This window comes from Pocillopora verrucosa, chromosome 7 (assembly GCF_036669915.1).
Source record: "Pocillopora verrucosa isolate sample1 chromosome 7, ASM3666991v2, whole genome shotgun sequence".
Lineage (NCBI taxonomy): Eukaryota > Metazoa > Cnidaria > Anthozoa > Scleractinia > Pocilloporidae > Pocillopora > Pocillopora verrucosa.
In genome coordinates, this window is record NC_089318.1 from 11,624,881 (window position 1) to 11,644,432 (window position 19,552).

Genomic DNA, 19,552 nt, shown 5'->3' on the forward strand with positions numbered 1-19,552 from the left:
CCGCCATTTTTCCAGTGAACAACAATACGTCACAGCAAATTAGATTTCCTAAGCATCCCTTGTCAGCCAACAACAAGCCCAACATAGGCTAAGTTAACCATGAAAGTCGCAGATTTACCTCAGGTTGATACTGAAGTGAAACCCCGAGCAGAATAAGGAAAGGAAACACCTGGGGATATTGTTTGGAGGTTTTTAATTAGAAGCTTATCTTGCACCCACAAATTTGCATTAAATTGAAAAAATTTGCGCGCCTAACTTCGCAGCACAAAACAGGTATAAGAAACAGGTTTTATTGTCCAAGTAATCGAAATTGCCGATGTGTGATTAAAGACTATCGCTATTGCTTTCAAGGTCTGCAACTCTTACCACATTTTGACGTCCTCTGTGATCTATTACTGAACAGACGCACGGCAACTTGGAATCTATTTGTTAAACATATAGAACACAAATCAATAAACTTAATGTCCAATTTAAAATAAGAAATACTTATTATGCGTTGATGACTCTGGGGGCTAGGGGGGTATACACAAGAGAGATTTGACATAATGCCTACGTAGTTTGTATATCTACTAATTAATGAAACCGAGAAATAAATCTTGGCATTTAAATGAGCTCCAGTGCAGGTCTCTTACGTTTATTTTCCAATCCACGGCCTACATTTGTAAAAATAACTTACTTCTCGGAAGCACAATCATTAGTCTTCTTATGCAATTTGGTCGATGATTTTTCAATTGTTCATTTAAGTGAAAAAAGAAATTTCAATCTTAAATTAATCATGCGGAATCACTTAAGCCAAAATTATGCTAGTAGGCGGGAAACACAATTTGGCCTGGTTACTAAAACCAATATGGCGGATGGCAAGTGGAACCTCTATAATGGGGACAATTTCGATGATTTGGAGGACGAAGATGAATCCAACGATTGGGCTGAAACGTTTATTGGGGGAGAAAATCATTTGATAAATTATGACAACGATCCTTCAGAGAAAAATACACAAACGGAGAAGAATTTGAGGAATGAAAATCTCCAGCGAGGTAAAGAAGATGTTTACGAGAACGACAACAAAGAAAAAAGCCTCTCCAGGATGGAGCTTAATGATCATAAGGCAGGCATGGTAGGTTTAGATAAACAAAAAATTAACCAGATCATATTTGAAGCGAGTAGAGGCTCCAAGTTCTATGAAAATGAATTAAAGAAAGAAAAGCAAGTGGCTGAACGGATCGCTAAACAGAGCACGTCCCTTGGGAAACTCACCCAGCCGCAAAGAAAAGAGGCTTTACAGGCCATCAACCTTATTGTGGAAGAGTTGGAGAAGAAGCGTGATTTAAGCCGTACCTTTGTTCATATCGATATGGACGCTTTTTATGCTGCAGTGGAAATCTTGGACAATCCTGAATTGCGTGACAAACCTATGGCTGTGGGTGGTAACTCGATGTTGTCTACGTCAAACTATCCAGCTAGACGTTATGGCGTAAGGGCAGCCATGCCAGGGTTTATCGCCAAGAAATTGTGTCCTGAACTTATCATCGTTCCACCACACTATGAAACATACAAGGAATACAGCCGCCAGGTGCAAGATATTTTAGCGGAGTATGACCCTAATTTTGTGATGGCAAGTTTAGATGAAGCATACTTGGATCTCACAGAGCATCTCAGTGAGAGACACAAATGTCAAGAAAAGAGGAGGTTCTTGACATCTAAATACCAGACTATTGGAAAGGTAAAGAACGAAGTGCATCCAGACCCTAAACAGATGGAGGGAGAAATTGTTGAGTTTGGTACTGATGCGGAAGAAGCTGTCAGGGAGCTGCGTTTTCGAATTGAGCAGAAGACAAGACTAACAGCTAGCGCAGGAATAGCACCAAATGCCATGCTAGCAAAGATCTGCTCAGATCGTAACAAGCCCAACGGACAGTTTTATTTAAAACCAAGTCGTGGTGATATCATGGAATTTATGCGCAGCCTTCCAATCAGAAAAGTGAGTGGAATTGGGCGAGTCAGTGAACAGATGTTGAAAGCTCTTGGAATTGAGACATGCAAAGATTTATACACTAAACGAGACTTGCTCTATCTTCTACATTCACCAATCAGCTTCAAATTCTTGATAGAAGTTTCTCTTGGTTTGGGACCTACCTCACTTGCGACAGAATCGAAAAGGAAAAGTATAGGAACAGAAGAAACCTTTTCAGAGATAAGCAAACCCACTGAGCTACTGGATATGTGTGACAAGCTTTGTCAATCAGTGGCACAAGATATAAAAAAGCAAAAACTTAAAGGAAAGACTGTCACGATAAAGCTTAAAACAGTGACCTTTGAAATAAAATCTCGGTCTTCATCCACTGTTTATCCCGTTTCGACGTACGAGGAAATTTCATTAGTTGCAAAAGAGCTTCTGAAACATGAAATGAGTGCGTGTTTTCCTGATCATCTGAAGCTGCGCCTCATGGGAGTCCGTTTATCAAATCTTGAGGATACAAGCGCAAACTCGTCAAAAGAAGCAAAGCAGAACACAATAACAGGTTTTTTGAAACAAAAGCAAAATGTAAGGTCCCTGGGAATGCCAGTTTCTTTTCCAACCGCCCAACAATTGAACTCAGGAGAACATTCTGGCCTTACTTCACCGAATCAATGCTGTCCAAAAGAAGGTGACGTCATGACAGGAGCGTGCGCTTGTCAGATGACTGACCAGCTTGGTTCCTGCCCTATTTCTTTCTCATCTGAAGGTATTGCTTTAAATTCAATTTCAGAGGAATCATCGTCACTATCTGGTTCTGCCTCAACTTCAGGTTCCATTTTCTTGAGTGAATATTCTGATAATACAAATCATTCTACTGTGTTTTGTCCTGTATGCCAACAAGAACAAAAGTTTAAGAGTGGTGAAGACGTTATCACTGAACTTAACAGACACATAGACTTGTGCCTTAATAAGGCCACTATAAAGGAAATAGCGTCAGAGAAAAATCCAGGACGATCATTAAAAGATGATAACGTTGTGTGTAGTTCTAGAAGTGGCTCTGGTGTGGATAGGGGAACCTCCAGAGGAAAAAGAAAAAGACAGCAGTCAGCAGCAACCTCCCAGAAAGCTACGTTGCTTTCTTTTTGGTCAAAATCATGAAAAATTCCAAAATATGGCTAATTTACCAAAGAAATAGACTTATGAATAACCCTTGTACTTGATATGCATTTAGGTAGTTCCCCCTTTGGATGGGAAATAAGTTAAAATTTATATTACGGCATTTTGTGGTCACAAGTCGGTTTTTTAACAAATATTTAGCATTATAAGTAAAACTTGAATGGCAAATACAAGGATAAAGTTGATTTAGTAAGAAGGGGCTCAATTCAGAATATCGAATACCTCAGTCACCGTAAAGTCTCGATTCTATTGAAGATCATGTGGCGCTGAACAAAATTTCAAATCTCTCGGACGATTAAATTAAAGCCCAATTTTAGTTGCGTGCGCAAAATAGGAATTGAGTTAGGCGCCGATCGATTCGAAGCTTTAACATCCCCCTTTCCGGGCAATCTACAGGAATTTTACCGTTGTCTGTGCCTGGGGTGTAGGGAATTTTGACCTTGCCTGGCTAGGGTGGGAGTGATTAGCCCAAAAGAAGAGGTCTTCATGGTCTAGGTTCTTAGGAAGGGGGAACAATTTCAACAAACCAATTTTCAAAAGTTCAAATATCCGGGGGGTTGTCCAAGGGGATGCAGAGGCTGAGAATTGACCGACTCATATCTGATATCCGGTGAGAAAAAATGAATATCAGCCAATTCGCCGATCCTTTGGCGTCAGTTGTCAAGATTGGACGCGTATGAACTGTGTCATTGCTGCACTTAACAAGTACTTAGAAGAGTAACCCTAGGTGTGAAAGTGTAGATTGTGTCGAACAGATAAAGGATGTGATAGGCAACTGAGTTGCCACATATTACACTCTTGATTTTGTTGTCTATTGATATTAAATTTCCGGTTGGAACTTATTTCTATGACTTCAAGGAAAAATTTTCCAATTGGTAGAGCACTTTTTACGGACTAATTGCTGCGAAGTATCGCACCGTGAATACTTTGAAACCAGAGGAGCTCAGAAAAATGATTATTTCGAACCTGACAATTTAGTTTACTGTCGCAACTTTAGACTAACAACGACAACAACGTTTTATTGACTTATAATATGTCAATTAAATCATTATTCTCTGATTTTATAATATTGTAGATTGATTAAAATTATTAACTAGTATCAAAGGTGTATTATTACATAAGAAGCTAAGTTAACCAAAGGTTTTCCTGTTAGCTCCCTCTTAAGAGGATGTTCAGTCAAAATTGCACCCCCATTTCTTCTTCAATGTTTGGCTTGAGAGTGGTCAGTTTGCGAGTGACGTGTTCATATCATCGAAGCACTTCTGATTAGTATTATGCAAATGATGATGGTAATATTTGTATAGACGTATCAACTCATTATTTCCATGTTTCACCGCTTCAAACTGGGATGAATGCGACTTGATTTTTTGCAGTGATTTTTATTTCACCCTATTTTTAGTGCTTCTACAAGGAATAAGAGGGCAACGAATGCAAATATATTCCTAGTTTAAGTAGTTGATTTTGTGTGAACTCGCAATATTCGCTTTCTCTAAGACTATTGTTATGTTAATGTATGAGCTGATTATGACATTTAGAATCTTTCAAAAGTGAAAAAATCTCCACAACGATCAATTGAACGCAAGGAAGTGATAAGCGGGTTTCGTGTTGACTCTCAGGCTGGTAACAGCCTAAATATAGATGTGATCGGATAACATAAAACCCTGTTCGGGGCGACCACATTTCGAGGAATCGACAGTTAAGAAATCGTGTTGCTTCTTGCATCTGATCATTTGAAAAGAGATTTCGTTCATGGAACGTGCCAACATTCGTCTGATAGCCCTAGTGATCGTGTATATATTCTACCTGTCTGTGGGAGCTGCCATTTTCTCGTCGATCGAGGGACCTTACGAGCAACGCATTCTGTCAGATCTGAGACGAAAAAGAGATGATTTTCTTGCGAAACATCCTTGTGTTACTGACAAAGAACTTGAAAACTTTGTGAAGCATGTTGTGGCGGCTCAAGACATGGGAATACCGCCACTCGGTAACGCAAGCGATAAAAGGAGTTGGGGATTTGGTAGTTCGTTCTTCTTTGCCGGTACTGTCGTAACCACAATTGGTAAGTAAATGAAAATTGCTAAAAGCAGGTGACCGAGTGGCAGGTCTAATAGAACCCGTATTTACCCGTTACTGAAATAAAATAGCTTTATTCCCACCTAAGTGAGGTTAAACTGCTAATTAATGTACAAGATTATTCCGGCTTAGGCTTTCGATTGCGTGCACTTTTACTTGTCAGTTATGCGTTTCTTTCGACCGGCAGGGCCCTTCATATACACAGGCAAAGTCTACCATATTATTCGTGAAAAATTGTTCCCTAGGAATTTAGTCTTCACAAGTAATACGTTGCAAGGACTAATAAACAGTCCGTGAGAGCTGGTAACTATGAAGCATAGTGATAACATCTCTTTGAAAATACCGTGGGCCGACAAAACTTTTCATCTTACAAGGTATCTTTGATGGAATTGGACCATTTATTTCATTCAGAAGTTACGTGCGTGCGCTGTGTTGGATAACATTTACGTTTGAAGTCATGGTTTCGTTTTTTCATGTGAAACATCTTGCATCTGATTAGTCACAAAACAATTGCAATAACCACAGCTCTTGGGCATGATTGACCTTTGAAAGTTGCCAAAGGAACAGAAGGATTAAAAATATTTCGATGAAAACGATTGTTACAGTTGAAAGGAAAACAACTTTTCAACTTGGATTTCTTGAAATTTCTCAATTTCTCTGCGAGGTGGTGTCCCTTTTTATCAGCAAATACGGGATCTCTAAGAAAGAACTACAAGGTCAAATTTCTACATCTTTCTGTGTTTCTTGTCGCTGCGAAAATACTGATCGTTCTCTTTTCAGATATTTTTCAATATTTATTTTTCGAAATGTCATCAATGATTCTTCCACCAGCGTATTGAAAAAAATTATAAAGATTTTAATAAAGCAAAGCCAAACACTGAAAGGTAACTCGCAAGATTACAATTACTCGAGGATCTTTAAGGAATTCATTCAAAAAAAGAAAGGGAAAAAAAAGAAAACTTTGCAAAAATATTGTCGACTATGTTTTATGTAAAGAATGTGTTTTAATCTGCGTTATTACTCTTACGGATTTAAGTTTTTTGTAACAAACGGTGCTTAATCGATTTTTCCTCAAAGTCAGTACATTGCATGATAAATAAATAAGCACGAAGATGACTGACTTCGGCAGATGCTTGATTGCACACGTTTCAACTAAGCGTAACCTCTAATCTCATCAAAATGGGAGTTCATAACTTATGAAAAGAGTTTATAATCTCTTGCTTTTGAAAACCCTTATCGAATGAACAAGCGTTTTCATTTGGCTTGCACAGAAAACACTTCATCGAAACTGAAATCTGCAACTTGTGTCCTAACTACACCCAACGATGGAAAAACGTGCGCGTGAAGCGGTCTATAGAATAGCCCTGGCAGCCGCTTTGTGGAGCACGCAGTTTTTCGGTTTTCTACAAGTTTATGCAGCAGTACCAATCAAAAACAGTAGTATGAATGGTTTTCGGGGTACTCGCAGAATTAGTATGTACCTGTTGACTGAGTGGGAGGGCCAGACGGGAAAATATTTGGCTCGAGGTCATGACGTTCCTACCAAGCGCAGTGAGGTTCGCGTATCATGAACTAGAGCTAAATATTTTCCCGTCCGGTCCGACCCTACTCAGTCAATAACCATTTTATCACATGTCCACCTACAATATTTTGAAAATTCGAAAGGTTTTATTTAATTTTAATAGGACGCGATAGACTGGCGCGCGCGGGAAAGCCATAAAAAAGATTCAGCAATTAAAACTTCTTTGTTTTTCGGAGTGAGAACAAGAAACTCACAATTCATCAAAACGTGACTTATTTTGTCACTTCTGTTCACTGCTCTCGCTTAACTTTGCAATAACAGAGAACAGTGTTCTTTCTTCTTTTTTTTCTTTTTTTTTTTTTTCTTAACAAAGCCGTACAAGTGCACTAGGGCAGGACGGCTTTTTCCGGACCGGCTCACGTTAACCCGTCCTGCCCTACACACGTCAGCTTTTACGATGGTTTTCTATGGCACTACACAAGCTGGGCCGGACGAGTCATATGATCATTTGCCTTAATGCCTATTGTAATGTTATTCCCTTCTTAACTAACCACAGCTTCTTCCGCAAGAGAAAATTAATCAGTTTTACTAACAGATAACAACTATGAACAAAGGATGACAAATATGAACAACTATCCACCGAAGTGGAGGTGGCCAGCGTTAGACATTTCTCCGCAAGCCACCGATGAAGTGAATAGTCGCTTTAATATATATAAAAACAGAACGATTTTAACTTGTTTATTTCTGCAACGAGTACAATTATTTCGGGCGCAAATCCTGCGCAAGTAGCTCGGAGGTGAATAGCAAGGGATATTCGGATTCTGAGTAGCCAATCAAAGCGCGCCTTCATTCCTACTTAGTATATACTGCGATGATATATGCAAAAATCTTGTTATCAGATATTGACTGATATTTACTGGTTTTGTTTTTACAATACGCCCGGGATCTGATATGCAACTTTGTTTTTCAGGATACGGGAACATTGCCCCTTTGTCGGATGGTGGAAAGGTATTTTGTATGGTGTTCGCAGTGTTTGGTATTCCCATGACAGCTATCATGTTGACAGCCATAGTAGAACGACTCCTTCAGTTAACCGAAGTATTGGAAAAGTTTCTGTGCAGTACTTGTACCGTACGTGGTGTTCCAACCGCTTATTTGCGCTTCCTTCATTTATCACTGATCATGTGCGGCGCTATCACACTAGTCATGATAATTCCAGCCTTCTTTTTCATGTTCCTCGAAGACTGGAGCTACTTTGAAGCGTTGTATTTCTGTTTTATTTCCTTAACTACCATAGGACTTGGAGACTTTGTTCCTGGTGATGACCCGAAGTGGCGGAGGAGTGAATACCGCTCACTTTATAAAGTCTGCTGTGTGTTTTTCTTCATCACTGGACTCACATTCTTGCTCCTCATATTAGAGCTTTGCGCCAAAATTCCGGACGACCATCCCGGTATGCTTTTCTCTTGTCACAAACCATTCCTCCAGGAGGACGAGGAGGACATTTCGGCTTCAGCAATCAAATTGCGTCCGCGATATTCGATATCGAGTAGCGGAAGTTCACCGTCATCGCCTGACAGGCAAAGACTATCCAGAAACTCTTATGAGAGAATATCCGGCCGAGACAAGGAATCTAGATGACGTAAAAAAAGCTAATGAAATACTAATGGCACATATTTTTGGCTAAGCCGGCCCAAAATGGAAGCTCTTAAAATTCAATGCGGTGAAACTTCACTAAATAGGTTCCTCTTACATATCTAACCTGTACAAAATAATAGTTAGTTTCCCAGAGAATTCTCTAAATCAGTTGGAAAAGCTTGATTTCAAGCCAGCTAATTAAATTTTTAAGCTGTCCCATTTCGCTTCACTACGTCACGAAATTAAATTCCGAGGGTTATTTGTAATTACAAAAATTGTTCAGTCAAAAACTATTTATAAACATGCAAGAGTCTGCATTTTTACAGGGTGGAGGGCTGCAGGTGGGATCTCTTTTGGGGGGGGAAGAGAGAGAAAGCGAAAAATGGCTTCAAAGGGGGGGTCATACCAAGAAAAATAGAGGGAAGCGGTGGTCAACCGAAATATTTCAGCATTTGTAGAGTTGAAATGATGATTCATTATTTAAATAAAACTACACACACAAAACATACAAAAGGTATATAAATGTAACAGAAACTTTTCTTCTGCCTTAACAACCACTTTACTCCTGCGTTTATATGATAGTGTTTCCACGATAACTATTTTCCAAGGCCGAGATATTCTTATGGAAAGACATTTTATCAGGTTAGTCCTGTACAACCTCTCTCTGCTCATCTTCTTCTTCGTCATCATTGTCAAGCTCTTCCTCATCGCCCGTGTGGACTACGATCAATCCCTGAGTTACATGCGGCGCGATAACATCAACTTTATTTTTGTCAACTTTTTTCTCTTTCACTGAGCAGACTTTTCGCCGCTCTATTCTTCGTTACCTTTCACACCTTATTCCCTTGGCCTCGTCACTATAGATCTACTCTACATGACGATAGACGTGAGCAAATTCTTCTCGCTCTAAGGTTAGCCCATCAGACTGGAAAAGCTTAGAATCATGTTCTTTCAAGGCTTTTACTACACTGTTTATCTTCCCAAGCATACTTTTGATCTTCCCAAGCATACTTTTGTGCTCTTTGATCGAAGAGTTCAATCTCCCGCCATCACTGGGCTGTATCCTGGCTCCAAAACTCCGCTCCCTCTATTCGAGCACAAGTCTGCATTTTAGTACGCAGTCTCTTTCGATTGCAAAAGTTCGAAAGAAAGGGGTAAATTACACTGTCCTGTGTAGAAAAGGTGAGGGGCAATTGCTATTTTTCTAATGAATGGACTGGACCACCAAGAAGTGGATTCCGAAGCCTTTACGTAATCATTCCTATCTCTTGATCACCACTTCCTGCCATACGACGAACCTCGTAGGGAAGGCCGTGATCCTGAAAGCCCAGGGTTCAGGTAAAGAAGGAACATAGCAGCGGTCGGCTGGTTTGGTCAGATCCCCAAAGTGTCGCTGCATTGTCAGACAAATTCATCGTGAAGGCAACATTTGAGGTTGATGACCTTCTGCACCTTGATAGAGCATTTTCACGTGCATAACCCTTCGTTAATGTTGTTCATTCATTCACAGAAAGTATAGCATAAAAAAATCAGTTCCAAAGGAATGGTCTGGTTCACCAATATCGCCCAGGACGAATGGGAAAAGGAAATCTTTCCAGTCGAAAAAACACTTATTTAACAATATCAACCAAAAACCAACAAATAACGCCAAATAAATTTATTTCATCCACAATATATCAACTTCGTTCCATCAGTTTAATAAACTAAATAAGATATTGAATAGTGTCTTACTAATAAATAACTACTTATATACCTTTATCTCATTAAAATGACGACTTTCAAATTTATTTCAAAATAAATAATCTGTTTATTTCTTCCATCACGGGTTTGTTCTCAAGTAAGGTGTTTGCCCAGAATTTGTACTTTGTATGTCGATACCTACAGCATCAAAAAGGGAAATTCTTCATTCCCTATAACGTATTTTCTACCCACCTCAAGTACTAAGAGAAGAGGGGCTTTTATCAGAAGCGTGTAAAATTTAGAACGTAATCATTGAATAGAACACTTGGCCTACATCTCATACGAGCAAGACAGTTATACCAGATATGTTTAAGAGCACCCAATAACTCCTTCATACACCAATTTCGCAGGTCTAGCGTCGAGAGGAGCAATTTTTTTCATAAATCCTTTAATGTTCAACTGGGTAAATCACATGAAAGTGTAACTTGGAGTTTGCACATTTTAAAACGGATAAAATCGTCTTGGGGCGACTAAACACTAAATTCCGTCCTCTCGAGGTCTTAGGTAACAAGATGAGAGAGATGTATTTCTTGTTTGTTTAAAGTATCGAACAGTTATGAGGAATGCTTCTCTCTAATATAAAGCATGATAGTTCAGAGACATTTTCACAAAAGATCGATGTTTAAACTAGCAAACTTCTGAACAAACTGAAATGTAAGGCCGTGTAGTCACCCAGAAGTCATTAAAAATACCGAATAATACCTCTGACTTTATCAAAGTAACTATTCAACAATAGCTGCAGAGTGTTAGAAGAGTAATTAAAACTGTTAATCTAAAAGAACCTACTATTAAGTATGACACCAAAAATTAAGTGAGGTAAAGGAATCTAATTCATTAGAGGAGAGTTCTCACTGGTTTTTAAAGGGCAAGTGACGTATTGCTTGATATTTTTCCATAGTTCTCATAGGACAAAGAGATATAAACTAGAACCCCTCCAAGTAAATGCAACGTAGTACTCAACACTGCGGTTATTTTGAGACAACACTAGGGTATGCTGATCAAGAATTGAAGTATAGATCTGGTTGAAAACGACTCAATTGTTATCACAAGAACAACAATTTGGTTCAGTTAACAACATTTAAGACATAATGGGAGAAATGAAGAATATAACAAATAATGCACAGATTACCACAACACATTATCCTGTATGGTTATTTGAAGCGTGGACAATATCCATTTGCACAACATAAATCACTAACTTGTGAAAAGCTAAGTTTTTCATGTTGGCATTTATCCACTAGATAATAATATCCATCTATCCTGAAAGCCTCCAGTGTCTTAGACTTAATAATAAAGTATTTATACTTTAAGTGCCATTCCGTTACATTACTGAATAAGTTATGAGCTACAGTATTGTGGGAATCTGTGTCTTCAATGTAACTCTTGATAATTTATACCAACATTTTTACACAGATTGCAGATGAACTATTCATGTATCATATGCCACTGGTCAATAGGGCAGTGTGGATTACAAATCACCTGACTCCAGTGATCAAACTCTGGCCCATCACCTGCTGCTGTGCTCAACACCACTTGGCCAATCCGTTCATGGCATCCACTTGAATCCTGAACTAGTACAGTAAACATCATGGTCATGTGATCAAGTGCCATCTTTCCTCCCAGGTCAAATGTAAAGGTCTGAGCAAACTTTGGGTTTACTGTTTTCTTTTTCACACGCGTTTTCTTCTTAGCAACACGGCGGTTTGAAGAGAACAATTCTACCTTGACATATGGATCTAGACATAAATTTATAGACAATTACCATTTTTAGGGGTGCACATTGCTATCAATGAAATATTTCTCTCTCAACCAGACACTCAAAATATCAACTTTGGGAGTTTTAACCCTCCCACAAAATTTGAATTTTAAAATTGTGGAGATTTCAAAATTTTTCCTGTTTTTTAAAATGCAAACTGAACCAATCCTGTGCACATCCTACCTCCTATGTTGAGACTGCTAATTTTTGGCAGGTTTTTTGCTTCTAACACAGTTACGGACAGTTTACTTGACAGTGGTTGATGACAAACAGACACATGCAAATCACCAAGAATCTGTTTAAAAGGCAAAATAATGTGTAATAAGTATTACTAAGAGAATAAAAAACCAAATTATGGTAGAAAACACGAGAAACTCCTCACTTATTATCATGGATTACTTGGTAATTAGAGCGATATTCATTTGGATTTAAAAAAAATCAATATCAAACAAATAGTAACAGACAATTGGAGCTGGTTAGTTTTGAATCTAATTGATTGAGAATAGGGTATTTTGGACTAATTACGGAGTGAAGTTCAGCAAAACTGAAGAAATCATGGAGTATTTTTGACACACTTAATTGGAAAAGTCTCTAATCCCTAAGACAAAACGGTAAAACAGAATTTCTACAAAGGTTAAATTACTTCAAGACAGCAAGTTTGTTACACTGTTTCTCTGAGATTTTAGGATTGCTTTTTTCTCTGTAAACTACAATTTTCTACAAAGTTGCTCTTTTTCTTGATGATAATCATCACTCTGAATTTTGGAAAATCAACTTGATCAAACTTGAGGGAAATGAGTTCATATATACTGTGGATTACAGCAGTGGTTATTTATTAAATTTCTTTCAATCAAACCTAGCTAATAGTCTTACATTTTGAAACTGATGAGGTCTGATTTCTCTCCAAACATTCACTTCTCCTCCAGTTAGGTCCAACCCACCTAATGTCATCATCACCTCTCCAATAACAACATTGCGTGACACTGGCTGGTGATGTATGACTAGAAAATGTAATGCAAGTTGTCGAATTTCAGATAGAGTGAGTCCACTGATAATAAACAATTCATTCCATACTGGATGCAGGTTCTTTTCAATAACTGTTGTTCTGTGGTTATGTCTCCGTGTTGGGAGTGCATAGACCCTAACATATGGGGAAGATGTGTTGTTACGTAGGTCTTTAGCAGGAAGTTCTCTTGCTTGGAGGATCTATGAGCAAAGTATAAATAAACAGAGTACAAAGACTGAAGGACTTTATTAATAATAATTACTGTCATAACAACACCCAACTTCTACATAAAAAATATACACAAAACATTATGTTTGGTAAACATAACTAGCTATAAGGAGAGGACTGATAAAGTACACCTTTGATGAATAAGTTATTGTGTTCCAAAAAAATAGTTGTTCAGCATCAGAAGGCACAAGCATTTCACACTTGCACCAATACTATGTCTTAGGGAAACAACTCCTTCTATGGGCATTCTTAATTGGAAACCTAAAATCTGTCAATCTCTAGCATTACAGCATATAGCATACCCCCATCTCCATTCCAATTTGTGCCACAATGTTTAAGTACCTCAATGAAACAATGAGGGCACTGTATCACTTGCTATCATGACCAAGCCACCTAAGAGATCTGCCTGAGCAGGAATTTAACATGTTTTCAGCCAGAAAACCCTCAACACTTTGATTTGATTCTGACAGGTCAATTATATACCAACCAGTCACAATTAAGTTCAGCTCACATGAGAAACCCTCAAAACCACAAAGCAAACATGTTGCTGTTTGTGGTCTAGTAACACAAAGAGTAAGGATTACCTTTATAAATAGGTCACAGGTGGTCTGTTTGTATTGTAATGACACATTTAATCTTCCTAGACTACTGTGTGAGCTCCTTCTTCTCGTCTCTTTATGTGAATGAATGACTTGGGATGGAATGTTCACAGGAATCTTGGCAAGAGTTCCTTGTTTAACTTTTACTTCCCCTTCAGTGTCGCCACTTGCTTTTCTCCCTTCTGCCAAATTCCTATCAGTACTTCCCTTCCTCTCTTTGCTTGCCCTTGATGGAACAGAGACATTATCCAAACTACGAGAAGGTTTAGGTGGCTTCCTAACAGGCAGGACTTGTGAGTCTGAATGACTCTGGCCATTTGGATCTACATCACCTACAAGCACTTTAGTGCTCATGTCATCCTTAGATTCTACTCTGGTAATTGTTATGAGTGGTTTAACTGGAATTGGCCTCACAAATTCAAAAGACTTGCTGCTGCTTTTAGGGAAACTCTTAGGAGATTTGACATCTGAGCTCTTTCTTTGCTCATAAATGCTTTCTGAACTGTCTCCACTTGAGGTAGTAAGTTGAAGAAGGGATGATCGTCTAATTGTGGGCACATTAAGTGCCTCAAAACTACCCAAACTATGTCTCTTTTCTGGAATTCCAGCATCATCAGGTGCTGTTCGATATGAGCCAGAATCCTCACTGAAAAATGATTTGTCTTCTAAAGGTGAAGTCTGAGCAGACGTTGCACTACTACTATTACGAGTTCCTTGATGAGAATGTTGGACAAATTTCTGTACAATTCTTGGTACAAAAGGTGGAATATATGGATCATGGGAAGTATCTTTGATCCTCCACAAACGAGGTTCTTGCAGATCTTGCTGCTTCCGCCGACAGCAGCAATACACCATGTAAATTGACACAAGAACAACTACAGGGATCCCTGTTGCTAAGCCAGCCACCAAGGCCACTAAATGCAAAAGAAATACATAATAGGTACAAAGTAGGCTCAGAATAAATTTTTTTTCAACAGTATTACATGTGACAAAAAACATTTTAGCACATGTCAAATATCCTGGTTAATTAAGGCTTGGCAAAAAAACTATCATGAGGTGGTGTTGAAAGATATGAACTAGTCTGCAGTAAGATCGTAAATCAAAGACTAATTCTAAGCCCTAATATTATCCTTATTTCAAGTTGCCCTTTGAGCATGAAGAAATGTACAGCTTATTTTATTGTATCCTAATGAGAGGGCAAAAACTGTGCTCAGTAACAAAACAGTTCTAGACACAGCTTTTCTTCCTCTGTGGTAGTTTATCTATCATTATCAAATTAAAAGCTCATATTTATCTGGTAAGTGTTTTATTACAGACAATCAAATATCCTTCACACACCTAGGAAAAGAAATATACCCTTCATTAGCGCTACATGTAATTGTTTCATGGTTGATTGACCTTTGCTATCATAAATCATAGAATCTTACCTGAGTTATTCATGATCATTATTCAAGGGCAACATTAGCAGTGTAGTTCAGTTTTACAAACTTGCTATTGAACACTATAAGACAAAGAAAAAACAATTCAAATTGATATGTCAGGGAAGTGAAGTTGGCAGTGTTCTATGCTCCTTAATAAGAAACACAACTAAAATGAAATTTGCCTACATCATCTCGCAGATCTCACCAAAAAACATGTATACTGCTTCAGAGGATTAAAAAGATTACAGGTCAGAGTTGTGATTGGAGAATTTCAATCAATTTTGTCTGTTTCTGCTTTCAGATATCTGTTGCAATTGAGAGTAGCACAACAAAATCTGAAGTTTGGCCTTGAACCTTAAAGGTCACATTATTGATAGGCAATAAAGTAAGACATCAGGCACCCATGCTGACAAACTATTTCCATTTGAAAACACTATTAGTAATGAACAACAAAAGATAGTCGTTGACTAGTTCATGCTAACATGATTATAAATCTTATTAGTATCTTTTTGGGAATAAAATTCCCAATATTTAATTTGTAGTTAAGTTAACAACTGAATGGCACTAACGCAACATACTCATCTACTAATTTTTTTGTCTTTATACAGGAAGTGTTGAAACAAAAGGAATACTAGAGAAACATAACAATCATGAACAAAATTGCTATGTTCTCTTTTAAATTTCATAATTCCCACACTTTCTTTTTAGTAAGGTCACTTTCCTTTTAATTGGCCAGATTACTCCAATATTTCTTTACAATTTCTTTCAGTCTTGAAATGGGCCCTCATTTCAAGCCCAAAAATGGTGATTTATGAAGAATTCAAGGCTGTTAGCCAGTTCCAAAATGCCTCGCTCTATGGGCTTTCTGTCTCACTAAAGCTTTGATCTGGCCTTGTGTTTGATGAAGAAACAAAGTGTCTAAAAGAGTGTCTAACAGGTTGATAGGCATGTGCATGTGCATGTGCACATTGGCATAATTTATGAACTCAAAATTTCTCCTCTACTGTAATGTTCAATTCCTTTTCAGTTTTCTTTTATTATTCTGGTACATATGTAAATCATGATTGTAACATTTACTATGCATGCCTTATCTGAAAGTGTGATTTTGGCCATCATGATCAGTTGCTGCTAGATGATTGGAAAAAACTTGACTAAATTTTGGAATGTTACCTTAATTAGTTTACAGTCATTTTAACCTAGTATGTACAAAACACATCCAGATAAAGGGAATTGGCACAAATTTTCTCAGACAGACACTACTGGCAAAGAGGAAAAAATTGTCTCAACACCATAGAAAAATTACCCAGTGCTAGAAAATTAATTTTTGAAACTTGCACTTGTCTGTGACAAGTGACACTTAGAATACACTCGCCCAGATTATTTTCTACAAACCTTGCAGATATTCATCCAATCCTTTCACAACCCTTTGACACTTCAATAGAATCACTAAGTCCGACAATTAGTAGAGATTTAAGGCCTGACATCAGGATTATTTATCAAGATTGACTACTAATATGCATGCATAATGACTAAAAAAGTTAAGCATTAAGTGGCTGAGATAAAACATTGTCATAATCATTTATTCTTTCAAATACAAAACCTCTTCACAGGGGTGCAATTCACCACCTGAATTTTCTTTGTGTTAGTTTTCTCTTAGATTGTTCTGCTATTCTCTCAACCAAGTCTCGCATTCATTTTCAAATTTTTTTCTACTTCATTCAAGAAGAAACACTGCACCACATGAATGATTTTCTACTTCCATTCAATTTAACATATTAACAATGTCTTGATTCTTTGTAAAATAGGTTCAGAAGAAATCAACAATTGCCACTGAAAGTAATGATTTTCCAAAAAAAAAAGCACCTCTAAAACATTCACAAAAAATAAGATTCTTTACTGCATACTGTTACTTTAATGCTCAGAAAAATATACACCACAACCAGTCAGCTTGGACAAATGACAAAACAGGAAAATAAAGTTGTGGAATTCAACAGCTTATAGTTCTAAATTTCCTTTAAAAATGGGGTTTTAAGTCATGATAAATTAAGGGGTTTTTTTAGTCATACTAACATGTTGTGTGACTCAGTTTTTGATTTTCCACAATAATCTATAGCCAACTAGGAAGAAAGGGATAATTAACCCTCCACCTGCTATTTTTGCTATTATGCAAAATTAGGACTATTCCTAATATATATTTGAAGAAGAAGGAAAAGCTAAAAGATTTGTCAATTTCTGAGAAACACAAATCTGTACATCAAACATTCAGATGGAAGAAATGAAATACACTGATTGTTACAAGTTTAATTTAGTTAAGTAATAACCCATTCGAAATAAATTAAGAAATTATCTATCTGCAGTGAATAGAAACTTTGGTGATTCATGGCACACTTACCAGAGAATTTTCAAATGATCAGAAGGTAAATGAAACATTCATCGATGTTCAATGACTGTACATTTAGTGGCTGCTCCTAAATCAAACATATGACAAGTCTCAGACAAGATTGCAAGAAAGAGGTCAAACTGGCTTAGCCTTCTTCCACTATTTTTGAATTTTCAAATATACACCTCAGCGTTATTTTACAAAATAATTCAGCTGACTTCCAACAACGATTTAAGTATTGCTTATTCTTTTTTCATTATTTTTAGCAATGATTCTAATCTGCAAGGGATTTCTGCAGCTGGGAACTAAAAATGTGACTTGTGGTCTTCATATTACACCTGCTCAACACAGTGACATTTCTAAAGTAAAGAATCTCTCTATCATTTTTCATTGATAGCAAGAAAAAAATGAAGTTTTTTTAACGCTTCTTCAAAAGATAACTGGCTTTCAAAATGTCTCTTTTCGCCTCTTTCAACTTTAGGTAACCTATGTGTATTATTGAAAAAAAAAGTTGGAATTAACAAGAGGATCTCATGATTTTGACATAGCTTCTTACCAAAAAGGAGATAGTAAATACGTTAAAAGAAACTTCATTCGAAAAAAAAAAAAGAGACAATGACCTGGCTTCTTGAATACCGCCTCGAAAGAAAAGCACATGCACATTTGTATAAGGCATAAAACACATCCACATATGCGATACAGTACAAGATAGGATAAATAATTCATTGTTGACATTTGTACGTACCTGATGGGTCGTAAAACTAATCCAAAAACAGTGTTAGCGAAAGCAAGATCAGTATTTTAAAACCTTTTGCTGATTTCAAGCGCTCCTAAAAGCCCCCTCTTTACGCTCTGATGGCACCAATGTTAAACTTAATGAAAATAACACATTTATCACAAAAAGAGACTCACTAAAGAATCTTCAACGAATCGACAATTCTCCTCTTCAGTGCTGTTCGCCTGTATTCTATAGTTTTATCAATAAACACGGCTTCGAAAAGCCCTCAATTTTAAGGAAAAGTAAGCGACCTTCCCATGACAAAAGCATATTACTTTAACGCCGAACAGGGAGAAAATGACAAGCCCATTTGATGCACAATCTTAATTCGATTTCTTTCTTGAACACTTCACGACAACGTGGGGCCTTGTGAGTAAAATTAAAAATTTATACCATTTTTCAAACTTTTCTTTTCATTCAAAAGTTTCAAGATATTTTACCATCACTGTGGTATTCACTAAACTTATCACCAGCTAAAATTCCTCTCTAAGGCAATGTAACCTTAAAACAATAACTGACTAACATTACTCTATTAAACCCACATTCTGAACAATTTGAGTTAAAAATTTATCCGATCTCTCTGTACAGAAGAAGTTCCATTTTTCTTACAAAAAAATCAACAACGTGATCGTACCTCCCATGGAGAGTAGTCCGTTCGGATCGGCGAACAACGATATGAGTGCGGCAGCCATTTTCATCTTCTTCGCGCCCGGATAGACTTGTGCGTCCCATTATTGGCATGAAACAGTGGAACAAGAATACACAAAATTCATTCGACCAACAGACATGTTCATATAGCAACAACGAGCTGTATGAACGGGGGCGATTACTCAACAACACGATGATCACCAGAATCTGTTTTCAAGCGACGACTTTAAAACAGGCGGTTGACGGAATTTACCAAAGCGGTGATGCTAGATCTGCCAAATGAAAGTTTTCCACCCGAATCAAACGTTCATTATTCAGTCCAAACACCCCGTATCCGCTTTTAGTTCCGGAATAAATATGCTCCACGAATACATAATTAGTTGCAAGAACCAATGGACTTACAGTGCATAATGGTAAATCCTCACAGACCTATTTAAAATTTAAAAGCATTGGCTCCGGTGATTGTGGGAAGAAATAACGTAAAAGAAGGGGAATCATTTGTTGATTGGCTGGCTGTCACTCCTGTATGCCTATTCAAATGCAAATCGCTCGGTATCTTGAAAAGTCACCGTTTGCGTCCATTGATAAAGAAAATAGATCATGAAGGATAGTGCTAAAATATATCTGCGT

General features: G+C 37.5%; 3 protein-coding genes across 4 annotated transcripts; 2 read left to right on the forward strand and 1 right to left on the reverse strand.

Annotated features, from left to right (window-relative positions):
- Positions 1-847: 847 nt before the first annotated feature.
- LOC131792961 (DNA polymerase kappa-like) lies at positions 848-4,384 on the forward strand. The gene has a single exon (XM_059110377.2). The coding sequence runs from the start codon at positions 848-850 to the stop codon at positions 3,113-3,115; it is 2,268 nt and encodes a 755-aa protein (XP_058966360.2). The 3' UTR covers positions 3,116-4,384.
- A 302-nt stretch (positions 4,385-4,686) lies between these two features.
- Positions 4,687-8,427, forward strand: LOC131792962 (potassium channel subfamily K member 1). Its single transcript, XM_059110378.2, has 2 exons — positions 4,687-5,192; positions 7,699-8,427. Exons 1-2 carry the CDS (start codon positions 4,883-4,885, stop codon positions 8,367-8,369), a joined length of 981 nt encoding a protein of 326 aa, XP_058966361.1. The 5' UTR covers positions 4,687-4,882; the 3' UTR covers positions 8,370-8,427.
- Positions 8,428-10,008: 1,581 nt separating this feature from the next.
- Positions 10,009-19,477, reverse strand: LOC131792939 (synaptotagmin-5-like). Of its 2 annotated transcripts, XM_059110348.2 has the most exons (7): positions 18,909-19,477; positions 17,509-17,584; positions 15,123-15,196; positions 13,681-14,609; positions 12,736-13,068; positions 12,046-12,157; positions 10,009-11,842 (listed from the first exon to the last, which is right to left on the reverse strand). In XM_059110348.2, the coding sequence occupies exons 3-7, from the start codon at positions 15,139-15,141 to the stop codon at positions 11,532-11,534; spliced, it is 1,704 nt and encodes a 567-aa protein (XP_058966331.1). In that variant the 5' UTR covers positions 15,142-15,196; positions 17,509-17,584; positions 18,909-19,477; the 3' UTR covers positions 10,009-11,531. The 2 variants fall into 2 exon arrangements, with proteins under 2 accessions (XP_058966331.1, XP_058966332.1); XM_059110349.2 differs by lacking the exon at positions 17,509-17,584.
- Between the last annotated feature and the right edge of the window lie 75 nt (positions 19,478-19,552).